The sequence below is a fragment of the Lissotriton helveticus genome, chromosome 4_1, assembly GCF_964261635.1.
Source record: "Lissotriton helveticus chromosome 4_1, aLisHel1.1, whole genome shotgun sequence".
Taxonomy (NCBI): Eukaryota; Metazoa; Chordata; class Amphibia; order Caudata; family Salamandridae; genus Lissotriton; species Lissotriton helveticus.
This window is the reverse complement of record NC_136063.1, coordinates 1,402,134,218-1,402,153,219: the sequence shown is the minus strand read 5'-3', so window position 1 is coordinate 1,402,153,219 and position 19,002 is coordinate 1,402,134,218. Positions and strand designations below refer to the sequence as shown.

At 40.9% G+C, this 19,002-nt stretch overlaps 1 protein-coding gene across 4 annotated transcripts in view; it reads left to right on the top strand.

The window, feature by feature from the left end:
• LOC144829128 (tyrosyl-DNA phosphodiesterase 2-like) overlaps positions 1 to 19,002 on the top strand; it is a 239,853-nt gene that overhangs the window by 119,569 nt on the left and 101,282 nt on the right. For all 4 annotated transcript variants that reach the window (XM_078687949.1, XM_078687946.1, XM_078687947.1 and 1 more), the window contains 2 exons: positions 12,464 to 12,591; positions 17,828 to 17,986. In XM_078687949.1, the coding sequence (XP_078544075.1) occupies positions 12,491 to 12,591; positions 17,828 to 17,986 (260 nt within the window). In that variant the 5' untranslated portion in view covers positions 12,464 to 12,490. The remainder of the gene's footprint in view (positions 1 to 12,463; positions 12,592 to 17,827; positions 17,987 to 19,002) is intronic.

Below are 19,002 nucleotides of genomic sequence, written 5' to 3'. Positions count from 1 at the left end.
CCCCTTGTCCCCAATTTTATTCGCACTTTTTATTGAACCTCTAGCGATCGCCGTTAGGAATATCAAAGCTGTCACCGCCCCAATTTTAGGAATGACAAATATAAAACTATATGCGGATGATATTGCCCTTTTTTTAGACTCTAAACCCTCAAGTCAATTGAAGATTCTAAAAATCTTCTCTGACTTTCAAAAGCTAGGGGGTTATAAAATTAATGTAAACAAAACAGAAATTATCCTACTTAACTGCACTACAGACACTTTAGCTCCTGAATTCAGGCAGATATACAACACGGGTCCAAAGAGATATCTTGGTATATTTATATCGGATAGCTTAGACGATCTTTACTTCCTAAATTTTCTACCTTTATTAAAAAAGGTGGGCTCACTTTTAGATCGTTGGAATCTACTACCCCTGTCTCTTATAGGGCGGGCATCGCTAATTCGAATGTCGGTATTACCCCTTTTTAATTTCCTCTTTAGTGCGATTCCCTGCGCAATCCAGGCCTCATATTTTAAAAAAATAGAAGCTCTGATTTCCTCTTTCCTATGGGCAAAAAAATCCCCTAGACTTGCACTGAGCACCTTATATTTATCCTCCACACAAGGAGGGTTGTCCCTCCCAAATATTAAAGAATATTATTTTGCGTCTTTTACACATTACAGTCATAGGTTTTTTTTTTCTCTAGATTGCCATGAGACAGACAATTTTTTTATGAAAAGGATGTTGTTGGAATTAAAAATCTATGATCCGGTTAGAACCACGAAAGACCCAAAAAAAGTACGATATAAAACTTTGCAGTGGATTTTTAAGGTCAAAACTCAGTTCTTAAAATTTTATGATTTACCCAATGTAAGTAATAAGACGAATTTAATGAATTTTAGCCTGGGAGAAGCAGGTTGTATGGACAAAAATATAATAACTCTCTGGAAGCAAAATGGTTTTGAAAAAATTGAAGACTTCCTACTGGGAAATAGGTGGAAATCTTGGGATGAAATTTACAGCCAGTTAATTCACTCGCACACAATTCTGAACTGGTCATTTATCACGATAAGTCCAAAACTTAGGGAACTCAATATAGGAAATGTATCCCACAAACAAAATATCTCCACTACCCTTAATAATAAAACACAAAAGAAAATGAGTATCTGGATTAAAATATTAATAGAAAGTAAGGACCAGGACTTTTATAGCAAGATAATTGAATGATGGAAAAAAAGGGAAGATATTATAATCAATCAACAGGTCTGGGACAAAATAAACAAATTTAATAAAACCATCTTTCGAGGAGCAAACTTTAAACGTATGCAATTCTACAATAAATGGTTAATATATAGAACCCCGTCCTTTTTACATGATATCTTCCCCCTCGTAGCCGACAAATGCTTTCGATGTGATGAAAAAGGCACTTGGAAACACATTATCTGGGAGTGTCCAAAAATCCAGGTTTTATGGAAGGAAATAGAAAAATATCTTTCAATCGTCCTTAAAACAAATATTATATTCAACGACCTAATTCCCCTCATAGGCTGTTTTCCTTTCCACACCCAATATGATGAGCCCCTTTTTATAGCTTCTCTAATAGCTAAATCCCTTATATTACAGTCCTGGAGAACAGATTCTGTCCCATCCTTCCAGACATGGAAGGTAAAATTACAGCGAATCCAGGGTAGGGAGAAAAAATATGCCCTTAGATCAGGGGCTCTCAAAAAATATGATAAATATTGGAGTGTGTTCGATGTTTAGATTTCTCCTGTTATTACTTAACCTGATTTATGCTTTATTGAAAATATTTATTAGTCCATTACGACGGTTCTACCTCCGCACGCTGCACTTTAGAACTTAGCTTTGGTATATTAAATGTGAAAACATTTATTATATATCTATGCTATGTATTCTTTCAATTCTAAACAAAATCTTTTGGTTATTCGAACCAGTTTACTAATTGTCTGCTCCTACACAACCTTGCACTTTATAACTTAAATGTTAAAACGATAATTTGTATGAATGTTTTTCAGTATTTTTCTTCCTCGTACTGTGTTAATTGGATTTCAGTTGTATTGTATTGCTATATTTGAACTCTCAATAAAAATATGGAAAAAAAAAAAACGTTACTAGCCTTACAGACAAGGCTAGACGAGGGAGATCCCCACCAATTTGGACTGTGCCTCATCGAGGTAATTTCTGTCTGCAAATTAATGCCACCAATTTGGACTGTACCTCATCGAGGTAATTTCTGTCTGCAAATTAATGGCCAGAATGTCAAAAATCAGCAGGAAAAGAGTGTCTGTTCCCATACTTATGTTTATACACCTCAGATCTCCTCACCGTTAGTACCATCACATGGCACCTATTTTATCTGCCATGACAGAGCCTATACGTGGCTTCCTACCTACTTTTCAGGAACTTGTTATGTGGCTTTTCTGCTTCCCCCAACATATACTGCCCCTTCAGGTCATTATAGGAAGAGATATGGCAGGGGAGTTATTGACTCGAAAGACACAGCAGGACAAGAAGGAGGTGACTTTATTAAAGGGTTACTTCCTTTCTGGGGCCCAATGGCTAATAGCAGAGATGTCAGACAACTGGTTTGTGTTGTTGAGGCTACCATAAATGTAACTTCTGGAGCCTTGAGTAATCTGACAGCTGAACTTCAGGCCGACTGCCTTATGACTTTGCAAAATCGGATAGTTTTAGACATTATCCTTGCAGATCGTGGAGGAGTCTGTAAATTGATCGGGTCTAGTTGCTGTATTTACATTCCTGATAATGCCCCTACAGTTTACCAAGCCATTTCTAAGTTACATATCATTTCTGAGTCTATACATCAAGACACGGGAGATTGGTCTGTAATGGGATGGTTTTGGGGACTACTGTCCACTTGGGGATGGAAGATACTAACGTTCCTTGGAATGGTTTTAGCCATCATTTTTTCCTGTTGTCTCTATGTACAATGTGGACCTGCCATCTGTGGTCTTTGTGCCACCATGTGTGTCCCAAAGCCTGTGTCACAGAAGACAGAGAATATTAGAATGATGCTACAGCAACAGCTCGATGACCTCATGGCCATTGACATCGACTCAGACTGACTTGAGTCCCTGGTGTTTTGCCTGAGTAATGGCAAAAGGAGGGTCTGAGGTTCTTCAATTTCTGACTTCGTCCCATATTTAGCTGCCATTTTGTGTTTCGTCGCCATTTTGTGTTGCCCCCACTCAGGCAGCACGGCGAACGAAGTGTTTTTGCTTCTCTCAGCTGCTACGTGCCTCTCCAGTTAAAGAGTAACTCCTTTGCCCTTGTTTACGAAACTGATGTCAGGGTCTGGTCAAGTTCGTTAATCCATGTCTGGGTAGATTGATCCCCGTCTCGACTGACTATCTGCCTTCCCCTATTCTTGCCTTACATTATCTTATCCGACTGGCCTTCCCTATTCTCTCCTTGTGCTCTCTTGTTACACAACTATCCTTTGAGGCACACAAATACGTCCTGCCACCTGTAAATGAGATTGTTGGTCCTAGCACTGATTAATTTGTTGGGAGGGGTAACACACGAGGTCTGAGAAAGGGGCGTATTTGAGACACCTGACAGCTTGTTTTCCAACTTTTCTCATTGGTCCGTTTTATATGCGTAAGGAGTAAATGTTGTAAATATGTTCCTATAAAAGATTGTGCACCACGGATTGAAGTGGCAGTCTCCTCAGAACCCACCTTGTGTGTAACTTCTAGGATAACTGTGCTTAGCTGCAGCTAATAAACCTGGCTTCCACGCCCAACGGAGTGTCTCGTGTCTCTGTTCGACAAGGCAGGTGAATCCGGGGATTTAAGGCGTGCCCTGCCCATAAGGCCCGGTTCTCCAGCACTCAGTTCCTCAGCTAGGAAGATCAGGGGGTCAGATAAATATTGAATAGCAGAGGGCTCAGTGTGGAGCCCTGCGGAACCCCAGTAGCTAATTTCCTGATCAATGACTTAAAAGGCGGCATCCAGACCTGCTGGGTGCTGTCTTCCAAAAAAGACGTTATCCAGTCCCATGCTGGGCCAGAAATACCAATGGAAGACAGCCGGGCGAGAAGTTGCTGGTGGGGCACCATATGAAGGCGGCAGAGAAGTCCAATAAAATCAGGGCCGCTCTGCCACCTGCGTCCAAGCACTCCCTAATCGCCTCTGTCATCTCAACCAGCGCTGTCTCAGGGCTGTAGTAGCCCCTAAACCCAGATTGTGCAGGATGAAGAGCACCTGAGGCCTCAACAAAGGTCTCCAGTTGCCGGAAGGCCGGTAAAAGGGAAATAGGATGATAGTTGGTGGGTAAAGAAGGGTCTGCCGAAGGTTTTTTAAGGAGGGCAGAAGTTTGGCCTGTTTCCATTGCCGAGGGACGATGGCGGTCTGAAGAGAGAGTCCCAGCAGCGGGAAGAAACTGTGTAAATGAAGGGGTAGACCCTCTAGGGCAAGAAAGCAGCAGCAAAGGAAGATTCCGAGGCTCCGCACCAAGGCTGTCCTGAATCCTTTTAATCTTATCAATAAAGAAAGAGGATAGCTCCTCACACCATTGTGATGAGACTGGGAGGATCGTTTGTTCGGCACAGGGAGACAGAAAACTACGAACAATGGAAAAAAAAATGTTCTATTATTATTGGCCTTGGCAATCCGCTCAGCATAGAAGTCGCTCTTAGCTTTCCTAATGGCTACATAATAATCCCTCTGGGCTGAACGGGGAGCCACCTTAGCCAAGGGGCAATAACCATGCCGCCAACGCAGTTCCAGTTTCTTGCACCCCAGCTTAAGACCTTTAAGGGAATCCGTGAACCAGGGTTTGGAAGGAGTAAGGCGCAATCGTCTGCTCAGGACAGGTTTAGAGATAGAACCAATCCCCCGGCTAATCCAAGAGGAGAAGCTGTCTACCGCCTCTTCAAGTTTGGGGGCGGGCGCCGGGCCGACCCACAATAAGGCTTCAGACAGAGCCCGGATATCGATCTTCCGGGATGACAAGCCATTATGGCAGGGATGAAGAAGAAAAAGGCTTTTCTATGACCCAAGAGAACCTGATCAGAAAATGATCAGACCAGGTAACTGGAGAGGGCTCCGTGACAGAAAGATCAAAATTAGAGCAAATCAGATCAATCAAATGGCCACCTTTATGTGTGGTTAGCTTAATCTACTGAGTCAGCTGAGATAGATTGCACAAATCCATAAAGGCCCTGGAGCCTCAGGGATATCCAGGTGGATGTTAAAGTCACCCAAAAGTAAGAACTTAGAGGAGCGGAGAGCCCGCAAGGCAATGGCGTCATCTTTCAGAAAAGCTCCAGATTGGCCAGGAGGGCGGTAGACCAGAGTACCCCCCAGCGTAAAATGGGGAGACAGGACAAAAGTAAAGTCCAGGGCCTCTCCGTCCTCTAGCTCCTCTGAAACTTCGCTGGTGAACAGCCAGGTATCCCTGATACATTAGACACTCATCCATACCACCTGAACACAAGAAGTTGAATATTGCCTAACCCAAACTCTATACTTTCTTTCCAATTGGATAATAATTATTGCATTTTAGAACAGTTTACTACTTGTATTGTCTTCAATCCTAATCGTGTAAACTTATTGTATTGTAGAAATGACATAGTTAATACCATAGGCAGGAAACACTCCTGTTTGTGTCTAGATCCTGTGCACCTTTTTGAAGTGCAGGCTTAAAAAGAGTGTTTGTAAAATGACTTACGTGGTAGGTACAATGTGGGGTGCGTGAGGTTTGATACATGCTGTAAAGATGACGGAGTAGTGCTGCACCTAAAAATACAGTTTTGGGGAATGGTCTTAGAATAGATGGATTTGGGCAAGCCCTTTTGATTCCTTACAAGAAAAAAATGTAGCAGTGTTTAATTTTATATGCATGTTATGCTGATCGTAGTCTTTTGAAAGTGTATGTGCACAATATGTCACTTGTAGCCTTGTAAAATTGTGTGAGCATATTGTTCCACTGCTAAACCTATAGGCTGCAATGTTGTTGTTAAGAAGCGAATACTGTATAATGCTGTTCTCTGACCTATGATGCTTAGCAGTTTTTCTTTCCTCCCAACTATGTAATTGTCATATATTCTGCAGACCACTTGCAACTCATGCAGTTATCCAACATACCTGCCCCAATTTATCATACTTCACTTCACCTTTCCAATGTACACTCCTTCCCAATCACCTCATATCTGATGACCCATATATAGCTGGCCATCAGGTGCTAAAAATATATTTACCTTCATGTATACAGTCTTTATAATTAATGTTACTGTAATTAAACCATATAGTCGAGCATCCACAGAATAGAGTTAAATATACAGGGGCATATTTACAATAACTGGCGCATCCCTGCAAATCAGCAGGGATGCGCCAGTTATTGTGCGCCACAGCTCCGCCATCATGGATGCGCCGCATTTACAATGCGGCGCACCATGGTGCAAAACCGGCACAGATGCGTGACGCATTTGTGCCGAAAAGTGAGGCATTGGAGGAGTTGCGTCGCAAGCGCGACGCAGCTCCAGCAATGCTCTGGGGGCCCTATCTAGTTAATGCTGCGTCAATCCTTACGTCTGCTTTAGGCAAGCGCAGGGTTTTGACGCAGCATGGGCCTAAAAGTGACTGAGTGAAATCTTGTAGATTTCACTCAGCCACTTTTAGGAGGCGTTCCTGCGCCGGAACGCCCCCGCCCCTTGCACAGGAACGCCTACATGTGGCGCAGGGCATTACAACGTGACGCATCTCCCAGATGCGTCACGTTGTAAGTACCCCTGCACCATGGAGCAGGATTTGCGCCGCCGCTGCGTCACAAAAGTGACGCAACGGTGGCGTAAATGAGGCGCAAGGGGCTTGTAAATCTGCCCCACAGAGTGCCTCCAAAAGCATTTATTCACCTGGTCTGTATATAAAATGCTACAAAAATAAATATAAAATCATACATCTAATGCATCAAATCCAGAAACCCTGTTACCTGAAAAATATTAGAATATAAACTTGAGGTTGTTATTGTTAAGATCATATACACAATTATGGACATTTGCCATCTGTCTTTCAAATGTATTCATTTTTAAACTTAAAAAACCCCAATTTTCAAATACACAAACCTCATTCTTTTCATCATGGTCTTCAAAACAGAACTCCATACTGCTGCACCAGTTTCTCTAGACACCGGTCATAACCCTCTACCACTCACCCAGCCCTCTGCTTACCTAACCTCTCATAACAATTCACATTGCACTGATAGTTCTTCTCACTAGTTGATTGTACAATTTCCAATATGTCTACCTAAAAAAGAGAAAATCGTGTTAAATTCCTATGAGGTCCACATAATTGTATGCACTTTATACTAGAAATCTTTATAGTACTTCTACTGCTGCTGTTAAGAGCAATCTCCCATGTTCCTATAGTATAATGACACAAATCAAAATTCGTTTCTGAAACCACTCCCCACAAGTGCATGACGAAACCACTCCCCACAAGTGCATGACCAAAATGCAGATAATTCTCTCTCTCACTCACAAACACCATCACTACCCGCTGAAACCTGCCACCCCTACCCAATATACTGTATGGGGTACAAATGTAATCACATCTTCATTTAGCAACATTTTTAACCAAACTCTCCAATTATGTGCCATGTCTTTGTGTCGTCATTTCCCTTCCGTGTATGTGACCACTTCACCTACTCCAAGCAGCAAATTGCATAAATGTCATAGATGTCTCCCAGGGGTGAATCGCTCACAAGATTGTACACTTGCTCTTCAATTGAAGATGAAGCTTCTGCGAACCTGCTCTCTACCATCACTCTTCAAATAAACAACATCTCATTAACAGTAGACTATGCCTACCTCACAGTTCAGTCCGTACAACTTACAAAAAAAGAGAATCATCATACAAAAAAGAAATGCATGTCTCATCAGTCTCATTCCAATCACTCTATAGCGCATAAATATCCAGATGAATAAGCGATTACATTTTGGCAATTAGTGGCAAATGCTACATCCATCCCAGCCCTCCTACTAGCCACAATCCTGGGTATAATATTCTGACCAAAACATGGTTCCCCAAAGTTTTCACACCCTTTGTAGTCTTCATACTGCCTATGTGCCTCCTTTAAAACAGCCTGGCATTTGTTGAGGACTTTACTGTATATAGAATAAAGATTCTGACATCAAATGGTTGTATATTTCTAGAAGATTTATACCCGCACTGGATTGACAATTTAGACTAAAGAGTCAAGATGGTTACTTCATTCTTCGAAGGTAACCATCATCATCAGTATTACCAGAAGCTTACCCACAGCAATGTGGCTATACCTGACCTAATCAGAACTAATCCACTGGCTCTTCAACGTTGATGAGCCCACAGCCGTTGACCTGTGTGACACCTTCCACATTGACTTAGTCATAACTCCAAAACATGGCTTCTCAAAAAATAGCCAAAATCACACTCAACTTGTTCCAGGGATATCATGCATCCACTCTGATGGCAAACCAGAATATTGCGATCACTCCTTATCCCCCACTGGCTCAAAATCATAACACCTCATTACCACAAGGCAAAACTCCACACCACTTCACCTTTTGAGACTTCTTGGCATTCTATACTGTCCCCATACTCATTAAATTATGCCTTGAACCACTATGTGACCTAGGGCCAGATGTACTAAAATTCTTGGCGTGCGCAAATGGGTTTTAGACCTGTTTGCGACCGCAAAAAGCGTGTGGCCCATGTAGTAATCCAATTTTGTGAGTTGCAAATCAATTTGCGACTCGCAAATTAGGATTAGCGACTCACTATTAGGAAGGGGCTTTCCAAGGGCAACCCTTCCTAATAGCGACTCCTGAAACTATTTATGACTGTTTTGCAAACCCAATTGCGGTTGCGAAACAGTCGCAGTTTACCACCCTTCAGCGAAAGGTGGTAAACCACTTTCTAACTGGAAGGGGTCCCCAGGAGAACCCTTCCCCTTTGTGAGTGACCCTAAAAATAGTTTATAAATGCATCCTGTTTTCCTTTAAGGAAAACGGGCTGCATTTAAAAAAGAAACTACTTTAATAAAAACCAGTTCCAGACATGGTGGTCTGCTGATCCCAGCAGGTCACCATCCCTGGGGGTGCAAGCTATTCCCAATGGGGTCGCAAATTGCGACAGCCTCATTAATATGCATGCAATTTGCGACCCCATTGGGAATCGCAAACAATGTCTCAGACACTGTTGTGCATCCTAATTTGCCAGACACAAATGCAATGCAATTTGCGAGTTGCAAATTGGTGGGTCGTACATCTGCCCCTAATGAATTCTTTGGGAGTAACTTGTCATCAGTATGCAGATATTGCCCAATTTATGTATAAATTCCGCAGTCAGTGAATCACATCTTACACTGCCAAAATGCATGCAGTATTAGGGGACACATGGGGCACTTTAATTAACCAATAGAAAACAGTTATATCGCTGGCTTCGGAAATGACCTTTCCTCCAAAAGGTAGAACATTGGGTTAGGTTCGAATGACTTATTCAAGACCATTACCAGTTCCATTTCGTTAGTCATAGAAGCCTACACTGAATATGGCTACACATACCAAACTGATGGTAAAAATCATCCACAACCACCCGAGGATACTGTTGCCCATTAAGCCTATTGTCAAAATAGTTGACCTCAAATAGGCTATTGATGCATTTGTCATCTACTGAGTACATTATTGAAACCTGGTACTAATTCATATCTCAACAATTTGGCTACCAACTCTCAAGACAGAATACATACACTGGCTAGAAAGCGGGAACTACAAGGACAGTACTGCAGTGCTAAAGACACACCAATGGTTACAAATGTATGCTTGATTAATTTACTTTAAAAGCAGCCTGCATCACCTATTAAGCAATTAGATTTGAACCCCACACCCTCCCCAAAATATCCGTCCCTAGAGGGCAGAAACAATCTGTAAATCAATTTTATGCCCAGAGTTCCCCACGCCCCTGTATTTTCATGAAAATATCCATGACTCTCTGGGCATGCACCGATAATTTGGAACATCATCTGAACCATAGTCAGACTTGTACCAGCTTTCTCTTGTAAAAAAGGTCTTCAGCTAACTAACTAATGGAGCATCTGCACATCGACTAAACCACCAACCACTCTTATTTGCACTCCTAGCCTCAAGTCTGCTGTAGTGAACAGTGATTCCCCTCATTGATCATAATTATCTTGTTTGTACTATAAACCTACCCTACATTGCTTTCTTTCTCCACTTGACAGCATACCATACCTCCTAGACATAAAAAGTATGTTTATTCTTCCTTTTTTGATAGTAGTGCCAGCTCCTTCCCTCTTTGCTCACTCTCCTCATTTGAAACCCCATATCTCTTTACTTGTCGGAGCTATTTAATTACAGGCTCTGGTATGCGCTAGATCGTTCACTGTCAGTCAGTCAGTCAAAATACGCTTTATTCGATTTTTGTTAAAATCATAAAAGGCAATACATACAGCACAATATAAAAATCACATTGTCAATGCTTCACTTCTGCAAGGTGCTATTCCGGACTGTCTAATATCTGGGCAGGTTACCCCTATTCTAAAGAAACCATCTGCAGATCCCTCTGACCTACACAACTTCTGCCCAATTTCTAACATTCCCACATTGGCAAAGCTCCTGGAGAAATGTGTGCATGTCCAGCTTTGTGACCACATTGAGCAATTCCGACTCCTGGACCAATTTCAGTCCGGTTTCCGTCAGGGTCATAGCACAGAAATTGCTCTCACTCACATTGTAGACGATGCGCTAAGATTGCTAGATCAAAACGAATCTTGCCTACTGCTCCTCCTTGACCTCTCATCAGCTTTTGATACTGTTAAACACAACAAACTAATTGACCTCTTAGAACACAGGATGGGGGTTTCTGGGCTTGTACTAAACTGGTTCTCCTCATTTCTCCACAATAGAACCCAAAAGTTTCACAGTGAACCGGTCCCTGTCTCATCCTTCACCGGTTACCCTGGGGGTTACACAGGGATCTGGGCTCTCACACACTCTCTTCAACCTGTTCATGGAGCCTTTAACAGAAATCTTGAAATCATCCAGCATTCACCATCACATGTTTGCTGATGATACCCAACTGTACATGAAGGTCACCTCCCCTGAGGACATCCGGTCACTCAACTCAGTCTTACTGAAAACACAAAGCTGGTAGACACAGAACCACTTGAAGCTCAACGCTCTCAAAACTGAATTCCTCCTAATCGCACCACACAAGAAGTCTTCAGTCATTGAAGAATGGATGAGTCAACTGACAGCTCTAAACTGCATACCACACATAATTGATTCCACTAGCTCATTGGGAATAATGCTAGACAAGATTCTGATCATATTAGTGCACTCACCAAAGGAGCGAACTTCCAACTCAGCCTCTTAAGGAAAATAAAACGTTTCCTCCCTTCACATGACTTAAAGGTTGCGGTGCAAGCCCTAGTGATCTCTAAGCTTGATTATGGAAACACAACCCTTTGTGGCCTTCCTAGAGGAAAGACGGCCCCTCTCAGGGCTACCCTCTATTCTGCTGCAAGTCTCATAACGGGCTTGAAAAGATACAATCATATCACGCTAGAGCTGATATGCCTACATTGGCTCACTTACAAAGCTAGGATACAATGAAAAATGGCATGTATGGCACACAAAGCCATTCATTTCAATACCTCAATGTACCCTGCTCAAAAGTTGGAGCTCTCCAGTAGATCTAGATCCTCGAGAAGTGCCAGCACATTACTGCTCAAACCACAAAAATTTAACAAAACAAAAACGTACAATCGAGCCTTCTCAAGTATCGCCCGAGTAGGTTGAATCACTCTACTGCCTTTTTCAAAAAGGAAGTTAAATTGATACTGATAAAGAAACTCTTACCATTATAATGGAGCTTTCAAGTCGCTAGATGACATCCTTGCCGGTCGGAGTATATGAAGATTGTCTTGCCGATCTGACGGTCCTCTATTACCACCACTTAATTCCACTTGCAACTGATATATGGTAATTTGCTACGATACCCCATGTGACCATGTTCTCAACATAGACTTTAGCCCTATACTTCCTTTCTCAAGGAAGTAAAAATGTTATGGATGAAGAAACGTTTGCCTGGACTCATTGCTTCCATTGCTCCCTATAGCGCCTTGCTTTATGAGACTGTTATGATTGTTTTTTGTTTGGTTGCTCTGTTTTTTACTCCTTGTATCCTTTCCTGATTTATATACTGTAAAGCGCTCTGATACCCCCGGTGGTCATGTTCGCGCTATAGAAAACCTTTAAAATAAATAAACATGGCAAGTTTTTTTTCCTGGTCTGTGGAACCACAACCTATTGTTGTTATATTGTACTTCAAATGTTTTAACTTTTCAAGATATTGTGTTCAGATACATTTGTATGTCGTTTGGCCAGGCCTCTATTCAACAATTTGCATTAATAAAGTTTAATATTTTTCTTTTATTTAGAAAGCACTGAATTCATTTTTTGAGCCCATGATGGATCAAGATCTTGATCCTGGTGGTGTTAGGCCCTCCCAACAAGAAGTACCCCAGAAACAAGAAATACACAAACCTCCGTCAGCAGAAGAAACCTGGTACATAATTTACTATTGTATGATGTTTGATCCGACAGCTATCTTTACTTGTGGCCCTTTGTATCCACCACAGTACACTCACAAATATACTGCTTTTACTGTGTGTTAAGAACTTAGCAATTGTTAAAATGATAACTTGGGTTTAGAGTGTTATCTAAAATGCATTTTTTGTTCTTACTAGTTTCTGCAGTATTTGATTGACCAGAAAGATAATTCTAATACTGCCTGCTGACTAATGATTGATCTGTGAACCTGAAAGTGATGTGGAGATTTAAATCCAAAGGGGTGATAGTAATGAATGCTAATGACTACCATTGCTTGAAACCTCCTATCTATATAGCAACGTCCTTGATCAAAATAATGGGTTTATAAAGCTATGACTGCATTCCCTGGTACAGTTCCCTGATTTTCAGCCATTAAAGCCCTTGGCAAAGGCAATAACCAGTACACTAAAAACGAACTGCCCCTCTGTCAGGTCAGAGAGAGCAGGGCCAGTCCTCTTCTATTCTTCCTGTGGTCCACAAAAGAGTTCTGAGGCAGGTGCCTGGAGGGGCCTACAGTTATGCCTGACACTAGTTAGTGGGTGAGAATGACTCCTGGACACACCCTAACAAATGGGGTAAAAGTTACTAGCCAACCGTAACCACTTTGGACATTTCCAAGATGTGAAAAGTCTTCAGTAACACTAAACGTAGCCTTTGATGGTTGGGGGTGTGTGGGAGTAGTGCACAAACAGGCCTTGAGAAATCTAGTCACCCAATCACTATTGAGAGTCAGATTTTATGGGGGTGAGCTATTTTTAGATCGTGAACTGCCTGACCATTGTTTTGGGCATATAACCCCTCGTAACTTAACTGTACAAATACTTCAAAATATATTTCCGTACTTAAGAGCACCTTTATTGTAAATCTGAAGAGAGAGGGCAACAAAGATTTTAATGGCATCAAAACAAATCAGTATACTTAATGATGTGCAAATTAGAAATATTTGCTGAAACCCGATTATCGTTTGTATTCTATATAGTTTTATCAGTAAAACTGCATGTCAGTGGGAAAGTTTGAGAATGTTTGTGGCCATTTCATTGGAAAATGTATGTCTGTAAATGACAGTGTGCTTCCACATCATGATTTAGTGGTATACTTATTAAAAGTAAGGGTTTTTAAATATGAACTGAGAAACTTTCCTGCCTTATCCTGATGACAATGCTAGTAGTGAACTGAGAGGCAAGTCAGGGGTCTCATGTACCCTATACGTGGACTATAATTTTATTATACCTGGAACAAATGTTTAGTGTATTAAATTGAACAAAAGAGGTTTTTGTGCAGCAGGCATTCTGAACTCACATATTTGAAGGTGCTATTGTATGTGATAATGAAGAAAAAGGCGACACAGTGACATAAAATATTTTCCTAGGATCACAAAATTTGAGACGAGTATATGGGTCAATCACATTACAGATAGTTCGAATAGGTTATTCAAGACACCAGACTTGCAGGTCTCGTCACATTTTTCTGATTTTTTGATGCCTAACTATCATATTTCTAATGTCCTTCCACTAAAACCCAGTTTGAGGCAGCCACTGTATCCACAATAAATCCCAGAGATAGAAGTCCTGTAGAACAAACACGTTGTTCTTCAGCAGCCAGACAGTAGAAACACAAGAATTTTCTTGGCATCCTGTTCTCTCTCTTTCAAGTGTTACATGTGGATCAGCTGTACGGTCAAGCAGAATTTGACAGTTTGCTGTCAAAAGAAGGCCCACAGCTCCCCCTTCATATTATACCAAGCTCAGAGGAGACATCTCTGCCCATTCAGGTCAGCCTATCATTTGCTCCTAGGAGGCAGTTTACACCTTTTTCACATCTATTCAAGGCTGAGCCTTATCAGAGGATGCTGATTAGCATCTTCACAGTTCAGACAGGTAAAGGATAACTATCTAAAAGTTACTTTTTCCTAATATTTTTTGAAAGTATGACTTCGTCATTGAATTTGATTTTTGTTAACTCTTAAGAATATTGGTTCAAAATGTTTCCTTCCTACAGTAAAAATAGCTTTTGAGGGACTAGTCCCTGTACACTATGACACACTAACTTTACATTTCTACATGTCCTGCTTTTAAATTCTGGGCGCCCTGTTCTGTGAGCTACAAAGTCTACATAGGTATGACATATTTGTATTTAAAAGGAAGGTTTTTACCGGTCTAAAGGGTTTAGTTTGACAGGTTGAAATGCAGTTTTGCCCTACAACAGTCAGGCTACAGTGGTAGTCCTGAAACTGTGTTTTCAAAATATGTGCTGCAGTCCACTAGTTGCATTTAACCTCCAGGCCTTGGGTACACTTTGTACCACATATTAGGGACTGGACTATATGTAAGTTAAATATACCATTTAGGAATATGTCAATTCACCCATGTTTAAAGGGGGAGGGTAGGCATTTTACTACTAGTTAGCATGGTTAAAGTGAACAGAGTACTAAAGTTAGCAAAAATATAAGGTACAGCAAGAGGCAAAATATCAGGGTGATCATGCAGAAAAGACAGATTTCCTACACTTTATCCATTGAACAAGGGAAACTGTAGCATATTTCTTAAACCGTTCTCCATTAAAATTTAAAGTGATGGAGCTGCTAGCAGGGTTTTAAAGTCTTCTGTGATCTTTCTAGGTATGACCGAAGAATTTATTATGTGTTACAAGTGAAGTGTAATATATGTATCATGGAAATTTTCTCTGCATTTTGCAGCATCCTTTTGTTTAAAAAAGAATACTAATATACCCAAGTAATCTCGTTATAGTGTCTTACTTGAAGGAGCTTTTTTTGTCTAGGCAGACCTAGTACCATTATGTATTTCTGAAATGTAGATTTGCTGGTAAACCCAGTCACTTACATTGGTAATGTAAGGTGTTTATCCACTCAAAAGGTGCAATGATCCCTTTTTCATTATTTACTTGGCCAAAATCTTTTCACGACCCATCCCTTCGTTAAGTTAGTTAGCTGTTTACTCATGTCCAGTCTGAAAGTTCAAAACACAGAAAGGAACCCTTGGGTCTAAAGGTATCAATTACCTAGTTGTGCGGTAAACCTCCAAACCTGGGGTGTGCCTTTAAAAGGACAGTTTCTCTCACCCACCTAAAGGTAGCATGCATCTTAATTGGGGAACCTCCTCGCACCGTGAAGCCTAGTCACTGTATGGTTACAACCCCCTCACTGAGAGGGAGGAGCTCACTGATGTTTTCATACTAAGAGAGATCTATACTAAATACCCAATTCTGGAGCCAGGTGTGGTGATGGCAGCAGAGCAGGTGAAAAAAGTGATTGAAAACTAACTACAGGGTTCACAAAAAACTTTAATAGGGCGACCCTGGGCTAGGATTAAAAACAGTGTGGCATGGCAGGAATGATTAAACCTGCTTTTGTGCCATTGGAGGTTTATCACACAACTAAGCAATAGATACCTATAGACCCAAGGGTACTTTTCTGTGTTTTGATTTAGGCGTAGGCAAGCAAACCCTTGCAATTCTTTAAATCCCCTCTGGCCATCTTCTGTGACACAGACAGTCTGAACGCTCACCATCCACCACCACACACTCTCCTTAGTAATTCTTTTTTCAGTTCTATTCTACTGCAGAATTTATAGTGTCTTAATTGAAGCTGATCATTTCAGAATAGTGGTACTAGGGATGCTAAAGCATTAAATTGTTCCTGGTTTCTTCTATAGCATTGATTTCTCTTCACTACCTCCCTTCACCATCTACTTGTAAGTATCTGAAATCTTTTCTGGCCTTTATATATCGTTATCTCATTGATATTTAGAATGTGATAGTGTGTTTTAAAAGTGTATTATAGTGCGGTTAACTAGCAGTATTGCTGATATCCAACTTTATGTATAGTTTCTGTTGGCAAGACTGTATACATTGAGCAGGCTTTCCATCGGGTGGCTTTGTTGTGTGTATTACTTCCTTTGCCTTGGATTAAATAGAATTTCTCCCTATTCTTGTATTTGTCCCACAGAGAAATACATCAGTCTCAGTGTCTTGCTTGTTTGAGGTATCCATCCACTGCTGATGTTGAACCATGCATTGCAGTGCATGTGAGGAACTGCTCATCCGTCTGTTTCTCTCGTTCCCTGACTCCTTCACCATCCCACTCATATTTAACCTTCTCTCTTCTTTCTGACGCCCCTCCCTGCCTCCTCTTGGCTCCTTGCTAATGTTTTTGTAGACCATCTTAATTTTTTTATTTTTTTTCCAAGATGGCCGCCAGCTGTGCTCTGAGTATCTTCAATAATGTTTGCTAGTTCTGTTCTTTTTTTTAACAGGACTTGCATCTGTGATTACTATTTCGTTTTTCTAAGTGCCATTCAGAAATGACCATTGTGGGTGCCCCTGCTTTTAAACTGGATGCCCACCTCAGAACACAAAGCATTGGCAAAGCCATTAGAGTTCACAGCCAAGACCTATTGGCTTTGCTGATACTTTTTTAAATATATGTTTTAGAACAAAAAGTGGGGCTTAGGACAGAATGACTTGGCCCTTTCCCTCAATTTTCCCTACAGTTTTCAAGTTTTTCCTTTTTAGAGGGCCAGTGTTCTCTTGGACCTGCAGTTTGACTTGAAAAAATCTTCATATGATATTTTTAGCCGTCTTCGCCTTTTTTTCTGGAAATTGACTTCTTTGGATCACAACAATAGCTCTGATGATGTTCGTTATGAATTCTTCACTTTTCATAGGTAGAATCATTTTCCTTCTTATACTGGGTTACTTTGAGGTACTTCTGGTTTGCACCCTGCAAGCTTTTGCGAGTGATCACCACAACAGGTGACCAAAGATTATATATTTTTATTTAATTTGTAATAAAGATAGTGTGTACCTCATCCACCACCATCATTTAACTAGTAATCTGCATGTTTCAAATGTGTGCATCAAGTACATTTTCCCATCTGACTTTTTAAAACTATGAGCCGCAACACTTGACACAGTTGAACACCAATAATTATACAACTTTGCAACGTGGTATAGTTGGCTATTCTCATAAAACACATACATTACCTTCAAAGTTCTTTTTTGTTTGTTTCTTTAAAAGCAGAAAGTAGACTTCTCCGAACTGTATGCTAAATATCCGATTCCCTTGCATGGGATTAAACCAAATAAAGGTTGAATGTTTGTGGTGTTTACATAAAAGCTTGATTTGTTGTACTTTGTACTAATTGTTTGTGTGATATGTCCCCCCCCCCCCCCAGCATCGATTTGACAGCTGATGCAGTGATTCCCAAGAGCAGTGTAAATGATGCACAGCAGGAAGATAACAGTGGACTTATTTTTGTCACGTGGAATATTGATGGCCTGGATCAGTCAAACATACAAGAAAGGGCTCGTGGTGTCTGCTCCTGTTTGACATTGTAAGTATTGTAATAGTACTTTGTTTGCACTTTTGTAAGACAATACTTTGTATTTCTAACACTAGTCTCAACCTTTATGGCTCGCCAACGTTGGGGCAATTTCAGAATTGAAATACGTAATGTTGATAGATAATGACCAGTCCTGTGGAAGATAATAATTACTAAAATTACGAAACAAACCATTGCTTAATTCAAAATGATTCAATGCCCGGAGTGAAATTCACAATGGTTCATATCTATGAGAAACGGGCCCCTAATTATTTATGACAAAGAGATTAGTTCCAACCACAGTGCCACCACAATTTCCAGGATCGGTTTGACAGCCAGAACTTAAACTTGATCAGATTTGACCTGAAACACATCACTTTGACACTGAACGTCTTCCTGTACCAGGGTCAAATTATTGAATGATTTTGTGGAATATATCACCTTTAATGCAGTTTCACTGGGCTCCTAAGCCTCATGCCCCTTTCTTGCATCTGTAAGTTTGACAAAATCAATGAAGTGGGGAACAAGAAGCTTTATGTGGTTTTCTGATTGTGAGTTGTCTCTATTTCCCTCCTAGTGGGGATCCCTATTTATTTGAAATGGCTCTCACCTATCAAGGTTCCTAGTGACATGCTTCATCATAGTGTCCTCACCGAGATACTAGTTGTAGCTGGGCTAGCTCAACCTTGAACCTCCGGGGAGGGATCCTATATTTAAAATTGCCTACAGATATCCTAATGGTCAACTGAAGGTTTTGTTTCTTCTAGGATCTTTTTGCAATTCCGATAACGAACTAGACTCCTTCATGCTAACTAGTTACGCGACCCCCAGCTAACCCTTCAATACACAGGGGGTCGAAACGTAGACTACGCCAACCTGACACACCATAGGATCTGAAGCAATGAATTTATTTTTACACATGTGTGATGTATCTGGGAACATTAATACTACCTTGATTGTAAAGGCGTATTTGATTTTACTGTGATGTTTCAATGTCACACTACCTTTACCCAGTCCCTCACATACCT